Genomic DNA, 16002 nt, shown 5'->3' with positions numbered 1-16002 from the left:
AGAGAAACAGAGAAAGATACAGAAAGAAAGAAAGAAAGAAAGAAAGAAAGAAAGAAAGAAAGAAAGAAAGAAAGAAAGAAAGAAAGAAAGAGAAAAGAAAAGAATCAAAGAAGAAAGGAAGGGAGAAAGAAGCAGAAGGAATAAAAAAAAGAAAAGAGAAAGGAAAAACAAAAGAAAGGAAGGAAGGAAGGAAAGACAGACAAAAAAGGAAGGAAGGAAGGAACGGTTGTTTAGAAGTGACAATTCTCAGCCTATGTGGAGATGGAGCTCTGTGCTCTGCCCCCTGAGGCTGTGCAGCCTTGGGAGAATTGATAGGCTGGGCTCCACCTGACTTCCTTATTCCCTGAGGTCTGGGCAGAGACCCGGCCCGGGAGGGGGCTGTGGGCACCAGCAGAGGTCATCACTCAGGCGCTTGCTCGCCCGAGGGGCTGCGCCCAAGTCAACCCCATCACCAGCAGCGATCTAGGCTGCTTTGCTTCTCTTTGTGGTTTTTTTTAATTTTTATTATTTTTTTTTAGGATTTTAAAGAAGGGAGGGTTATATTATACTTATAAAATCACTTATAGAATTAATTTATACCATGTTCATTTCTAAAGGAAGGCTATAGGGAATTGTATACACACTACAAGTAAAATTAGAACTAATTAAAAAACAACTTGAAGCTTAAGCGATGAATGATTTAGCTAGGTTTAAAGTGGGACCCAACACCTCTGCACTATGTGCGTTCATCCTAAGTGTGCTAAGGATGGAGAATACGGAGCCGACAGCGTTTTCAGGCAACCACAGACAGTGGGATCGCAGTTGTTTCCTTCAGATGAATGTTCCTGTTGACTTTGCAGGACTTTCACTTCTTTTATTTTTTGGGAAGAAAATCAGTCGAGTGTTTTCAGGCAGGACAATTGGTGACCATCAGAGCAGTCTTCTATGAGGTTAGCAGTGTTCAGAGCCTCCAGCTCAGGTTCCCTTGCATGCCCCTGTTGTTCCAAATCCCCGGACTGGGGTTGTGTGAGTCAATGACAGGGCATCTTGCTCTCAATGACTTTGGTCTTTCAGTCTCTGCCATCCCTGGAAATGTTCTCTTCCTGGGGAAGCACACAGCAGCACAGTCTGCAAAGGGCAGCGACTATCCTGCCAAACACCCCCGTTCTTCCCTGCTCTCTCCTGGGTCTAGAGTCTCTGTAATCATCCTGAGGCTGCCCAGAGGGAAGGGCATTTTCCTCGGATGTGTTGTTTCTGCCCCCAAAACAACAGCAACCAGGGGAGTTTCCTGAGCAGGCTGGGGACACAACAGTGGGCAGTTGCTGTGCAGCCTCCTCTGGCTGCATTTGACATTCATTCCAGGAGAATCTGCTAGGCCCCATTCCAGGCTCCTTGCAGCCCTGACTCTTGCTAACCCTGCAGAGGCTGTTCTCATATCCAAGCCATGCAGGGAGCAGGGATTGGGATTTGGCTTTGCAGCGCTGCATCTCCCCCTGGCTCTTGGGGGTGGAGGAGCAGTGGAGGGCAGTCTCCAGGTCTTCCTGGGAGAGGACCATGGGACTGGAGCACCTCTGCAGTAAATAGAGGGGAATGGCAGGCAGGGAGGCACTTCTGCCACTCTGCTTCTCATCCCAGGCCAAGAGAAACTGATATGGCAATGGCACAGATTGAATCTGGGAAGGTAAACCCATCTCCCCGTGGTTCTTGGGGGTGGAGGAGCAGTGGAGGGCAGGCTTGGGCTCTTCATTGGAGAGGAGACTGGGACTGGAGCTCCTCTGCAAGAAGCAGAGGGGAATGGCAGGCAGGGAGGCACTTCTGCCACTCTGCTTCTCATCCCAGGCACACAGAAACTGATATGGCAATGGCACAGATTGAATTTGGGAAGGTAAATCCATCTCCCCGAGATTCTTGGGGGTGGAGGAGCAGTGGAGGGCAGGCTCCATGTCTTCCTTGGAGAGGAGACTGGGACTAGAGCTGCTCTGCAAGAAGCAGAGGGGAATGGCAGGCAGGGAGGCACTTCTACCACTCTTCTTCTCATCCGAGGCCCACAGAAACTGATATGGCAATGGCACAGATTGAATTTGGGAAGATAAACCCATCTCCCCGAGGTTCTTGGGGGTGGAGGAGCAGTGGAGGGCAGGTTCCAGGTCTTCTTTGGAGAGGACACTGGGACTGGAGCTCCTCTGCAAGAAGCAGAGGGGAATGGCAGGCAGGGAGGCACTTCTACCACTCTGCTTCTCATCCCAGGCACACAGAAACTGATATGGCAATGGCACAGATTGAATTTGGGAGGGCAAACCCATCTCCCCGAGGTTATTGGGGGTGGAGGAGCAGTGGAGGGCAGGCTCCATGTCTTCCTTGGAGAGGAGACTGGGACTGGAACTCCTCTGCAAGAAGCAGAGGGGAATGGCAGGTGGGGAGGCAGTTCTGCCACTCTGCTTCTCATCCCAGGCCCACAAATACTGAGATGGCAATGGTGAAGATTGAATCTGGGAAGGTAAACCCATCTCCCCGTAGTTTTTGGGGGTGGAGAAGCAATGGAATGCAGGCTCCAGGTCTACCTGGGAGAGGATACTGCAACTGGAGCTCCTCTGCAAGAAGCAGAGGGGAATGGCAGGTGGGGAGACAATTCTTCCACACGGATTCTCATCCCAGGCCCACAGTAACTGAGATGGCAATGGAGAAGTTTGAATCTGGCAAGATAAACCCATCTCCCCGTAGTTTTTGGGGGTGGAAAAGCAATGGAGGGCAGGCTCTGGGTCTCCCTGGGAGAGGATACTGTGACTGGAGCTCCTCTGCAAGAAGCAGAGGGGCATGGCAGGTGGGGAGGCAGGTCTGCCACTTTGCTTCTCATCCCAGGCCCACAGAAACTGAGATGGCAATGGTGAAGATTGAATCTGGCAAGGTAAACCCATCTCCCCGTAGTTCTTGGGGATGGAGAAGCAATGGAGGGCAGGCTCCAGGTCTACCTGGGAGAGGATACTGGGAATGGAGCTCCTCTGCAAGAAGCAGAGGGGAATGGCAGGTGGGGAGGCAGGTCTGCCACTCTGCTTCTCATCCGAGGCCCACAGAAACTGAGATGGCAATGGTGAAGATTGAATGTGGCAAGGTAAACCCATCTCCCCGTAATTTTTGGGGGTGGAGAAACAATGGAATGCAGGCGCCAGGTCTACCTGGGAGAGGATACTGGGACCGGAGCTCCTCTGCAAGAAGCAGAGGGGAATGGAAGGTGGGGAGACAACACTTCCACACGGATTCTCATCACAGGCCCACAGTAACTGAGATGGTAATGGAGAAGTTTGAATCTGGCAAGATAAACCCATCTCCCCATAGTTTTTGGGGGTGGAAAAGCAATGGAGGGCAGGCTCTGGGTCTCCCTGGGAGAGGATACTGCGACTGGAGCTCCTCTGCAAGAAGCAGAGGGGAATGGCAGGTGGGGAGGCACTTCTGCCATTTTGCTTCTCATCCGAGGCCCACAGAAACTGAGATGGCAATGGTGAAGATTGAATCTGGCAAGGTAAACCCATCTCCCCGTAGTTTTGGGGGGTGGAGAAGCAATGGAGTGCAGGCTCCAGATCTACCTGGGAGAGGATACTGGGACCGGAGCTCCTCTGCAAGAAGCAGAGGGGAATGGCGGGTGGGGAGACAATCCTTCCACACGGATTCTCATCCCAGGCACACAGAAACTGAGATGGTAATGGAGAAGTTTGAATCTGGCAATGTAAACCCAACTCCCCATAGTGTTTGGGGATGGAAAAGCAATGGAGGGCAGGCTCTGGGTCTCCCTGGGAGAAGATACTGCGACTGGAAGTCCTCTGCAATAAGCAGAAGGGATTGGCAGGTGGGGAAGCATTTCGGCCACTCTGCTTCTCATCCCAGGCCCACAGAAACTGAAATGGCAATGGTGAAGATTGAATCTGGCAAGGTAAGCCCATCTCCCCGTAATTTTTGGGGGTGGAAAAGCAATGGAGTGCAGGCTCCAGGTCTACCTGGGAGAGGATACTGGGAATGGAGCTCCTCTGCAAGAAGCAGAGGGGAATGGCAGGTGGGGAGGCAGTTCTGCCACTCTGCTTCTCATCCCAGGCCCACAGAAACTGAGATGGAAATGGTGAAGATTGAATCTGGCAAGGTAAACCCATCTCCCCGTAGTTTTTGGGGGTGGAAAAGTAATGGAGGGCAGGGTCCAGATCTACCTGGGAGAGGATACTGGGACCGGAGCTCCTCTGCAAGAAGCAGAGGGGAATGGCAGGTGGGGAGGCAATTCTTCCACACGGATTCTCATCCCAGGCCCACAGAAACTGAGATGGCAATGGAGAAGTTTGAATCTGGCAAGGTAAACCCATCTCCCCGTAGTTTTGGGGGGTGGAAAAGCAACGGAGGGCAGGCTCTGGGTCTCCCTGGGAGAGGATACTGCGACTGGAGCTCCTCTGTAAGAAGGAGAGGGGAACGGCAGGTGGGGAGGCACATCTGCCACTCTGCTTCTCATCCCAGGCCGACAGAAACTGATATGGCAGTGGTGATGATTGAATCTGGGAAGGTAAACCCATTTCCCCGTAGTTCTTGGGGGTGGACAAGCAGTGGAGGGCAGGCTCCAGGTCTACCTGGGAGAGGATACTGGGAATGGAGCTCCTCTGCAAGAAGCAGAGGGGAATGGCAGGTGGGGAGGCAGTTCTACCACTCTGCTTCTCATCCCAGGCCCACAGAAACTGAGATGGCAATGGTGAAGATTGAATCTGGCAAGGTAAACCCATCTCCCTGTAGTTTTTGGGGGTGGAAAAGCAATGGAGGGCAGGCTCTGGGTCTACCTGGGAGAGGATACTGGGCCTGGAGCTCTTCTGCAAGAAGCAGAGGGGAACGGCAGGTGGGGACGCACTTCTGCCACTCTGCTTCTCATCCCTCGCCCAGAGAAACTGAGATGGAAATGGTGAAGATTGAATCTGCGAAGGTAAACCCATCTCCACATGGTTCTTGGGGTTGGAGGAGCAGTGGTGGGCAGGCTCCAGGTCTTCCTTGGAGAGGACCATGGGACTGGATCTCCTCTGCAGGAAGCAGAGGGGAATGGCAGGTGGGGAGGCACTTCTGCCACCCTGCTTCTCATCCCAGGCCCACAGAAACTGAGATGGCAATGGTGAAGATTGAATCTGGGAAGGTAAACCCATTTCCCCGTAGTTCTTGGGGGTGGAGGAACAGTGGAGGGCAGGCTCCAGGTCTACCTGGGAGAGGATATTGGGAATGGAGCTCCTCTGTAGGAAGCAGAGGGGAATGGCAGGTGGAGAGGCACTTCTGCCACTCTGCTTCTCATCCCTGGCCCACAGAAACTGAGATGGCAATGGTGAAGATTGAATCTGGGAAGGCAAACCCATTTCCCCGTAGTTCTTGGGGGTGGAGGAGCAGTGGAGGGCAGGCTCCAGGTCTACCTGGGAGAGAATAGTGGGACGGGAACTCCTCTGCAAGAAGCAGACTGGAATGGCAGGTGGGAAGGCATTTCTGCCACTCTGTTTCTCATCCCAGGCCCACAGAAACTGAGATGGCAATGGTGAAGATTGAATCTGGGAAGGTAAACTTTCTCTTTCCTCTAGAGGGAAGGTGGAAAGGTTTGTGAAAGTTGTGTATTTTCCAGTACCCAAGTGTTCAAATTGTGCAGAGCTGACACTGTCTGACTTGAAGTCACTTTGTAGAAGCAGGTAGGTGGCCATCACGGCATCAAATGCCCTCTGTGTTACTGACTCGTGGATCTGATGCTCGGTGTAGCCCATGTCACACATTATGGTGACAACCAGGGGGTCTAGGTGATTGGTCAGTGGCTCATCCCGATACAGGGAGCCTTCCTCAATCGGAGCCAACCATGGGTGCACCATGACTTGTTGTATATTCGGCCTGTATTCTGGATTTACAGTTAAGAACTGGGAAATGATGCTTTGTCCTTTTGCACTCAAGTGAAATGGTATCTCATACCTGCCATTCACAATTGCTTCACGTAGCTGGTTGCTATTGCTTCCTTGAAAAGGGAATTGTCCCGTCACCATAAACAAAAGTATTGTGCCCAGACACCACACATCGACCTTGAAGCCATCATACGCTTTCTTCAAGTAGATCTCAGGGGCACGGAAGACATAGGCTCCTCGGACTTCTGTGAGCAACTGCCCTGGGGCAACTCTTACACTTAACCCAAAGTCGCTGACTTTGGCATTGCCATATTCATCCAGTAGGATGTTGTCAGGCTTTAGGTCGAGGTGCGCAATCCAGTTGAGATGGCAGTACTGCACAGCACTTAATATCTGCTGCAGAAGCTTTCTGGCTTCGTTCTCAAAAAGGCAGCGTGAATTTTGGATCCAGGTCTGTAGGTTTCCCTTGGTGGCCATTTCCATGACCAAGTATGTGTGTTCCTCTCCCTGGATCACTTGGTACACCCTGATCAGGTGGGGGTGACTCAGGGACTTAACAATGTCCACCTCATTTTCTACCAGTATGGGGTAGTCTCTTGTCTGCAGTACTTTCACTGCTACCTCTTTGTCTGTGAGGTGGTGACAGGCCTTCTTCACATGCCCATAGGTGCCAGAGCCAATGGTGTGATATACATAGTATTGGCTGGTAAGGGCCTCCTCGTCTTGGGAGGAGAATGTGGTACATTCGCTGTGACTTAACTCCATATTCTTGATGGGACAGCTAGGGAAATGTGTTGGGTCGTGAATCTTAAGTAGACTTATCTGGATATATACGCCAGGTAACAAATCTTAAACTTAGTTAAATAATAGGGTAGGTATGTTATCTTAAACTTAGATAAAGCAATGTGGTGGGTATTAAATCTTAATTAAACTTAGCTAAATCATTTCAGCAATAGCTCAGCTTAGCACAGTATAACCTCCAGAATAATGGAAATCCCCCCAACCCACACGACCCCAAGCCTCCCTCCCTCCCCCCACCCCCACCCCCAAATGAAAGCTTCAACCTCGCTCAGGTTTCAGTGCAGCCTTCTGTCTGATCGCAGGAGTTCAGTCGGGATCGCTCAGCACCACAAGGGAGGAAGGAACCGCCTTCTGCAACTGCAGCCTGGCCTCGGAATGACAGGTGAGGAAATGGGCCAATCACAGGCAGGCCCGTGACGTCACCGAGGGATGGACCAATCACAGGCCGTACCGGTGACATCGGCCCCCGTGGCGGTCTTGCGCCTAGGCCTCGAGCACCAGCCGCTGTCAAGGACGCGAGGGCCCGAGGACCGCCGCCAAGCACGCGAGGTGGACGCCGCGGTCACCCGCGAGTCCCGAGGTGGACGCCGCGGTCACCCGCGTGGCCCGAGGTGGACGCCGCGGTCACACACGTGGCACGAGATGGCTGCCGCGGTCACCCGCGTGGCGGCATCTCAGGAACCCCGAGGACCACGGTCCAGCGCCTCCAGGTCTCCCGCGCTGCAGGCCCAGGCCCTCGGCCTCCCCGTGGCAGGCGCCGCTGCCTGGCCTCTCTGCGGTGGAGAGACTAACCACAGCTAAGCCACATTCCCAGCCCCCACTTCCAACCTGTCGCTGGTGAGTTGACCTAAGAGTCTCATGTACTTTCCTTCCTTTGCTTGTCTTTCCATCTGGATCCTTAGCTCTCAGCCTCCTGAGATCTCCTCAGCTAGGATTAGAAGTATTACCAAGGCCCCGGGCTCTTTTGTTTTATTTTATTTTTCAGGGGGTGGGGTAGGGGGGGTTGGGGCAGTCGTGGGGCTTGAACTCAGGGCTTGGGCTCTGTCCCTGAGCTTCTTTTTGCTCAAGGCTAGCACTCTGCCACTTGAACCACAGCGCCACTTCCAGCCTTTTCTGCTTACGTAGTGTAGATGAGTCAAACCCAAACTTTCATGCATTCTCGGCACATACTACTGTAAAGCCTTTCCCTTCCTTCCTTCCTTCCTTCCTTCCTTCCTTCCTTCCTTCCTTCCTTCCTTCCTTCCTTCCTTCTTTCCTTTCCCTTCCTTCCTTCCTTCCTTCTTTTCTTCCTTCCTTCCTTCCTTCCTTCTTTCCTTCCTTCCTTCCTTCCTTTCTTTCCCTTCCTTCCTTCCTTCCTTCCTTCCTTCCTTCCTTCCTTCCTTCCTTCTTTCCTTCTTTCCCTCCCTTTTCCTCCATCCTTCTTTCTTCCCTCCTTTTTTTCTCCCTTCTATTTTTTTCTTCCTTTCTTCCTCTCAATCTTTCTGCATTTGTGCGCACATGTGCGTGCTGGTTCTGATGCTTGAACTCAGGGCCTGGGTGCTGTCCCTGACCTCTTCAGTTTAAGGCTAGTGCTCTATTACCCTGAGTGTAAGTCGCTGGGGTTTTTCCCAGGTCAGAATTCTAGGCTGTAAACATGAGATTCTAAGACTTGAGAGTCAGTCTCCACTGTTGCTCCTGGCCTTTGCCTGTCAATCTGGACTTACAGTAGACTCATGGCTTTGGGTGTGGGCGTCCATGTGTGTGGTCTTGTGTCCCCTGCCTTATCAGGCTGGCCCAGAGGTGGTCAGTCCTTGCTTGTCCTGTGGCTGGCTGATGGGAGCAGTTTGGCCTTCCCAAGGTGCCTTTGAGGGGCAGGTAGGAAGGCACATATAGAGAAAGGCAGCAACCCAGAAGATGCCCACATCTCTTTTTTAATGTAGTGCTGGTCCTGGGACCTGAAATCAGGGCTTGGGTGCTGTTCCGTAAGCCACAGCTCCACATCCAACTTTTTGGTAGTTTATTGGAGATAGAGTCTCATGGATTTGCCAGCCCAGGCTAGCTTTGGACTGTGACCCTCAGATCTCAGCCACCTAAGTAGCTATGATTATAGACATGAGCCACCAGTGCCTAGCTTCCCAGATCTCTTTGATTGGGGAGGAATGGGCCTGTGGCGTGAGCCTGCAGCCTCCACTGAATGGCAGGTTGTTTGGTGCTATCTCTGGAGTTGAGGCCTCATTGCATCTGGAGGTATGAGAGCCCCATGCGCAGGACTTCTGAGGCCTCATCTGCTCAGAAGACAGCCCCACTGTGCTTGGTGAAGCCACACCCATCCAGTGTTTTTACATCGTCTGGAAGGTGCTCGTCTCGTCCGGGAATGAGGTTGCCTGTCCTCCAGGAAGCACATAGCCATCAACAGTGAAGATAGTATCAATTTCCTTTATCCACAAAGCTGTGTGTGTGTGTGTGTGTGTGTGTGTGTGTGTGTGTGTGTGTAGAGAGAATATATGTGTGCCCATGTGTGTGCACACCTATCCTGGGGCTTGAACTGAGGGCCTCTCCTTCTTCCTTAGCTTTTCCTTTTCTTTGGTTTTTGTTGGTTGTGGGGCTTGAACTCAGGGCCTGGGTGCTGACCCTGAGCTCTTTTGCTCAAAGCTAGCACTCTACTACTTTAAGCCACAGCACTCCTTCTGGTTCTCTGGTGGTTAATTGGAGATGAGCGTCTCAGACTTTCCTGCCCAGCCTGGATTCGAACTACCATCTTTGGACCTCAGCCTCCTGAGTAGCTAGGATTGCAGGCATGAGCCATTATATCACAGGAGGTTTCAGAGCTGAGAAAACTGAGGATCAGGGGGATTAAGTTGTGACTAGTGTGCAGTTAAGAAATCTGTGGCTAGAGACTACTCTAAGTCACCACACTGTTCTGGATGCTATGATCCAGTTCATTACATAGTTGACTACTGGCTGGGAATGTGGCTTAGTGGTAGAGTGCTTGCCTAGCATGCATGAAGCCCTGGGTTTGATTCCTCAGCACCACATAAACAGAAAACGCCAGAAGTGGCACTGTGGCTCAAGGGGTAGAGTGCTAGCCTTGAGCAAAAGAAACTCAGGTTGGGGCTGGGGATATGGCCTAGTGGCAAGAGCGCTTGCCTTGTATACATGAAGCCCTGGGTTCAATTCCCCAGCACCACATATATAGAAAACGGCCAGAAGTGGCGCTGTGGCTCAAGTGGTAGAGTGCTAGCCTTGAGCAAAAGGAAGCCAGGGACAGTGCTCAGGCCTTGAGTCCAAGCCCCAGGAATGGCCAAAAAAAAAAAAAAAAGAAAAGAAAAGAAAAGAAAAAAAAAAAAGAAACTCAGGGACAGTGCCGAGGCCCTGAGTTCAAGACCCAGGACTGACAAAACCACAACAAACAAACCAGAAAAAGTTGAATGTTGTATCTCCGCCACTCAGAACCTAGGACCCAGCTCACCTGGCCACCTCACCACACAGGGCCAGCTGATAAAGCCCCCCCCCCAATTCAGCAATCTCTATCAGGCTCTAACAGGCCCAGGGGTCCCTTGATCTGGTTGCCCCCCTGCCCCCCCAGGGTGGGGCTTTCCTAGCAGTCAGCTGCCTCCTGGTCTACCCAAGATAAGAAGAGCTGCAGGCAGAGTGGGTGGGAAACTTCTAGAAGTGTAGTAGACACGGGGTGGTGGTGTGGGGTGTTGGGGCCTTTGTAGGCCCAAGCACAGAGGCCTCTGAAGCCCAGAGAAGGTGTCATTGTACCGTCTGTGCTTGTTGGTGTGTACTCTGTGCCCCAAGTTCATGTTGTGATTCCTGATTTCAACCTGGTCTTAAAATTTTTTTTTCTTTAAGGCTGGTCCTAGGGCTTGAACTCAGGGCCTGGGCTCTGTCTCCGAGCTTTTCTTGCTCAATGCGAATGCTTTAGTACTTTCGCCACAGCTCCACTTCTGGTTTCTTGGGTGGTTAACTGGTGATAAGAGATCTTACAGAGTTTCCCCTCTAGGCTGGCTTTGAACTGTGATCTTCTGATCTTAGCTTCCTGAGTGAGGCTAAGTGAATCATCAGAGCCTGGTCCAACCTAGTCTTCTTACAGGAAAGAAACAATCCCTAAGAAGCTCCAGTGGACAGGCAGACAGAGAGACAGGCAGGCAGACAGGCTGATGGCAGGATAGATGGACTGGACATTCTCAGTCCCCACATCTAACCACGAGTGGCTTGGCAGAGCCTGGTTTCTGCCTCCTAAGCCTGAACACCCACTGCACACAAGTCTACTGGGGGCACACAAGTCTGCAGGATTCCTCCCCCCCCCCCAATTCCCCTATGTTTCCAGGGCAAGGAAGGGCAGGGCCACCAGGCCAAGCCAAGTCTTGTTTACTTGTCTAAAGTTCAGAAGCTGTGTGCCATGGAGCCTGAGTTGCTGGCCATGGCTAGCTGTGTCCCCAGCTGAAAGATAAACTATGATGAGGGGGAGCCAGCCACCCCTGGAGTGGGTGGGTGAGAACATCACTCCTCTAGAACTCTCTGGTTAAATCCCCTGTCAGCTCTATTGCTGGGTCCTACCAGACTCCTTTGGGCTTCTCCTAGGGGCTTTCCACGCCTCAATCTCTTTCTTCACCCTCTCCCCATTCTGCTACACCTATCCATTTTTTTGTGGGTGGGGAGAGGATGCTGGTACTTGGGCTTGAACTCAGGCCTTATACCTCTGCTTAGCTTCTTCCACTCAAGGCTGGCATTCTACCCTCTAAGCCATACTTCTACTTGTGGGTGTTTGTTTTTCACTGGTTCATTGGAAATAAGGCTCCTGGGGAATTTTCTGCAGTCCACAGATTTCTACCTACTGAGTAAGCTAGGACTACAGGTATGAGGTCCTGGAACCCAATTCCATCTCCCTTCCTTCCTTCCTTCCTTCCTTCCTTCCTTCCTTCCTTCCTTCCTTCTTCTTTCTTTCTTTCTTTCTTTCTTTCTTTCTTTCTTTCTTTCTTTCTTTCTGTTCTGTGTATGGATCCTGGGACTTGAACTCAGAGCCCAGGTGCTGTCCCTGAGCTTCTTTGCTCAAGCTAGTGCACTACCACTTGAGCCACGGCTTCACTTCTGGCTCTTTTGGTGAGGCAAGAGTCTCAAGGAATTTTCCGGCCCAGGATAGCTTTGAACCGTGATTCTCAGACCTCAGCTTCCTGAGTAAGGATGATAGGTATGAGCCACCAGTGCCCGGCTTCCATTGTTTGTTTTAGACCCCGACATGTTTGTACTTCACCAAGCCTCAGTTTCGCTATCTGTAAAAAAGGGCAGGGAGCAGTGGACGGGCTCAGGTGTGGCCACCATGTCAGAGGGTGGGTAGGGTGGAAAGGACCCCATGGTGGGGGGAGCCCCTATTTCTCGGGATTGCCATACTCCACATCCCCTTCACCTATCCCCCCAACTGTTTCCCACACTTGGTTCTCCTTTGCACCGCTCTTTGCCCGTCCTCAGGTAATGGAACCGTGAGTCACCCTGGGGCTTCTAGTGTGGGTGTGGTGGCAGGATTTGTCACTGGAATCTGATAGAATGCTGGCTTTTCAGTACTGGAACCCGAAGCACAGACAAGCCCTCTCGGCTGCGCTGGCCTCAAGGGAATTTGCCATCATTTCTTATGTGTCCCCAGCGGGGCTCTGGATCCTGTTCACCTTCTCTCTCTCTCTCTCTGTCTGTCTGTCTTTTCCTCTCTTTCTCATCTTGCTATCTATGCACTGTCCATGGCTTCCTTTGGTCAAGGCTAGCACTCTACTTTTGAGCCACAGCACAACTTCCGGCTTTTTTCTATATGTGTGGTGCTGAGGAATAGAACACAGGGCTTCATATATACAAGGCAAGCACTCTACCACTAGGATGTATTCCCAGCCCCCATGTTAGTGTTTTATAGCATCACAGGAAGGTTAACACACACACACACATACACACACACACACACACACACACACTGTGATCAGAATTTTCAAAACACACATATCAATGGACGTGTTCTCCAGAGGTACATGTGCACACACATGAACCAACACAACACAACCCACACAAGTGTGCACACATTTCCCAATGTATCAGCATAGAAAAATGTTGGAAACAGTCATGCCAGGTATTTAATTCATGTCACGTTCTCCGACTGGGAAATGACAGCCCTGTCTCATTATCCTCCTTTATAAATTAGAAATCACAAATCTTGGAGTTGTAGGCGTGGCTCAGTTAGTAGAGGGCCAGCCAAGGATCAGGTATCAAGTCCCAGTCTCAGATCTTAAAAAAAAGAAAAAGAAAAAGAAATCATCTCATAGGTTTATGATGAGAATTTACCTAGTTAATGATTGTAAATCATTTGACACATAAAACTCAAATTCTTAGGGTCATGATGCAATAGTAAATTTGTAGCTAGCCCCCCCACCAAAATATATATATATATATATTTTTTTTTTTTCATTGAAATTAAGGCTGATTCCTTTGCCTGTCTTTGCTACCCTCTGGTTGCCATAGTTGAGAATGCACCTATTGCAAGGCTTGACTTCTTTGCCTTTAATCTTTTTTTTTTTTTTTTTGGCCAGTACTGGGCCTTGGACTCAGGGCCTGAACACTGTCCCTGGCTTCCTTTTTGCTCAAGGCTAGCACTCTGCCACTTGAGCCACAGTGCCACCTCTGGCCATTTTCTATATATGTGGTGCTGGGCAATCAACCCAGGGTTTCATGTATACAAAGCAAACACTCTTGCCAATAGGCCATATTCCCAGCCCTCTGCCTTTAATCTTGTTCGTTCATTCTTTCTCCTCTCCTATCTGTCTCACCCTCCCCTCTCCTCTCCCTCTCTCCAGCCCCTCAGTATTGGGGCTTGAGCTTAGGGGCGTAGACATTGTCCCTTAGCTTTTTCCACTCAAGGCTAGCATTCTACCACTTGAGCCACAGTTCCACCTCTGGCTTAATAACTTCTGGGTAATAAATGAAGTGACCCCCCCCAACATGTTTTGAGACAAAAACCCTAAGCATACATGTAAAATACTTAACACTGGTCTTCACACAAAGGAATGCTGCAGAAATGGTCACTACTGGTATGTACACCTATTTATATCCATTTTATGGGTGAGAAACTTGAGGCTCAGAAAAAGGAAATGTAGAAAAAAAATCGGTTTTAGTCAGGTGCTGGTGGCTCACATCTATAATCTCAGCTACTCAGGAGGCTGCAATTTAAAACCAGCCTGGGCAGGAAAAGTCTGAGAGACTTTTATCTCTAATGAACCCCAAAGGGCCAGAAGTGGAGCTATGGCTTCACTAGTGGAGTACTAGGCTGGACCACAAAAGCTCAGGGACAGCACCTAGGCCCAGAGAGTTCCAGTTCCAGGACCCAGTAAAATGGCAGCAACAAAATCTGCTGAAAGGGCAGCGACCTGAAGCCCCCAGGTGGGCGATTGCTGGGAAGACTTAGCACCTGCCCTGAGCTTTCCCTGGGGGCCGCTGGGCTGTTCCCACCCTGAGCTCTCAAGCACAGCTTCTCCCTGGGTCACTCCCCTCCCCATTCCCTGGGGCTCCAGGCCTGTTGTGGACTGTTCCTTCCTGTCCGGAGGCGCCTGCATGACATCCCCTATTCTAACATCTCCTGCTTTGAGTGCTGGCCCAATCCAGGACCCAAACTAACTTCCACCATCCCACATGGAGTCTTGATAACAAACTTTCGATAAGGAACTTGTCATTTAGACTGATTGCTATAAGGGAATTTGCTTGGTTTGGTCCAGAGCTCATATGAAACAAGCCAAAGCAAATTTGGCTGTCCGTGGTCCAGACAGTGATGTTGTGAAAAGGACTGAGCTCTTTGTAGTGTGGGACAACATATAAGGATATTTGAGATCTGGTAAACTGAAAGAAGAAAAAAGTACATGAACTTGAACATTCATGGAGAGGATAGAAAAGAGAAGGAAGGATAAGATGGTTACAAAGAAGCAGGAAAAAATGCACACTTACCACTGTGCTTATTATGGTGAGGACAGATGACCTAGAGGTGGACAAAGGTAAAGCTATGAGAATGCTCAAGGCAGTGCGAGGTAGACTTGGGTTGTCTCTGAGGGTGGAGGGAAAATACCATGTCTTCAGTATCCCAGCTTCTGTCCCTCCCAGAGATTCTGAGGTGCATCCTTCTAGGGTAATGTCAGGAAGAAATCACAGTTCACCTACCATCCTGGCTTCTACACTTTCTATTGGGGTCAAGATTGCCACAGTGCTGGAATCTCTTGGTTGGATGCTTAGATCTCTGGAAAGCAGACTCTTCAGGGTCAGGACTTTGGGTGGTGTTCACAACCCCTGGTGGTGACGGTGCTCCAAAGCTATCAGTCCAAGCCCCAGGACTGGCAAAAAGAAAAAAGAAAAAAAAAAAAGAAATGAGTGCTTCTCATGATCAAGTGAAGGGCTGGGAATGTGACTTAGTGGTAGAATGCTTGCTTAGCATGCATGAAGCCCTGTGTTCGATTCCTCAGCACCATATACATAGAAAAAGGCAGAAGTTGTTCTGTGGCTCAAGAGGTTGAGTGCTAACCTTGAGCAAAAAGGAGCCAAGGGCAGTGCCCAGGCCCTGAGTCCAAGCCCCAGGATTGCGGGGGAAGTATAAGAAGAAGAAAGAAAATCACTTCTTTGTACAAACTCCCAACCCTTATTCCCACCAGAAAGTTCACATCAAGGTTGTGCTAAAGAAAAGCAAGCCAATATTTGTACAATGTATATCTACACACTGCATATTTATACTGTATATTACAATGCATATTTTACACACTGCATATCTACAGCTAGTGATTCCAGAAAACATACAAATTCTCCTCTTCCTTGAGGCTACCTGCAATTACAGAAATAAAGAGAAACTAAGTCTAGATCTTGGTGAATCTTGGTTGCAAATCTCTTTGAAGTACTAGGATGGAAAAGAGTATCCAAATCAGTGGCCCCGAAATAGTCTCTTTATTTGTTTTGTTTTTGTTGCCAGTCGTGTTGCCAGTTTTGTTGCCAACACTTCTTTTTGCTCAAGGCTATCACTCTACCTCTTGAGCCACAGTGCCACTTCCGGATTTTTCCTATGTATATGTGGTGCTGAGGAATCAAACCCAAGGCTTCATGTATACAAGGCAAACACTTTACCAGTAGGCCATATTCCCACCCCCCGAAATAGTCTCTTATGATTTGGTGTCAAAAGAAAATGTCAGAGATTAGATGCTTTTTAAAGAATGGATAGTTCATCCCTTTGCTGATTCAATGCCCAAGATCAGACAGCACCACTTGTTTTGCCTCCTGAGATGATCCCTAACACAATAGCACAGCATGGATGGCAGAGAGAATGAAGGGCAGACAGCTATGTGGAGAAATG

General features: G+C 50.1%; 1 protein-coding gene across 1 annotated transcript in view; it reads right to left on the bottom strand.

The window, feature by feature from the left end:
• Positions 1-5630: 5630 nt before the first annotated feature.
• Positions 5631-16002, bottom strand: part of LOC125345467 (cytoplasmic FMR1-interacting protein 2-like) — a gene marked incomplete at its 3' end in the record, with an annotated part of 52323 nt that continues 41951 nt past the window's right edge. Inside the window, 1 exon segment of the mRNA XM_048337614.1 lies at positions 5631-6645. Coding sequence (XP_048193571.1) covers positions 5631-6645 — 1015 coding nt within the window.

The sequence above is a fragment of the Perognathus longimembris genome, unplaced genomic scaffold (genome assembly GCF_023159225.1).
Source record: "Perognathus longimembris pacificus isolate PPM17 unplaced genomic scaffold, ASM2315922v1 HiC_scaffold_5665, whole genome shotgun sequence".
Classification (NCBI taxonomy): domain Eukaryota; kingdom Metazoa; phylum Chordata; class Mammalia; order Rodentia; family Heteromyidae; genus Perognathus; species Perognathus longimembris.
The sequence above is the reverse complement of the archived record's forward strand: the minus strand, read 5'-3'. Positions and strand labels throughout refer to the sequence as shown.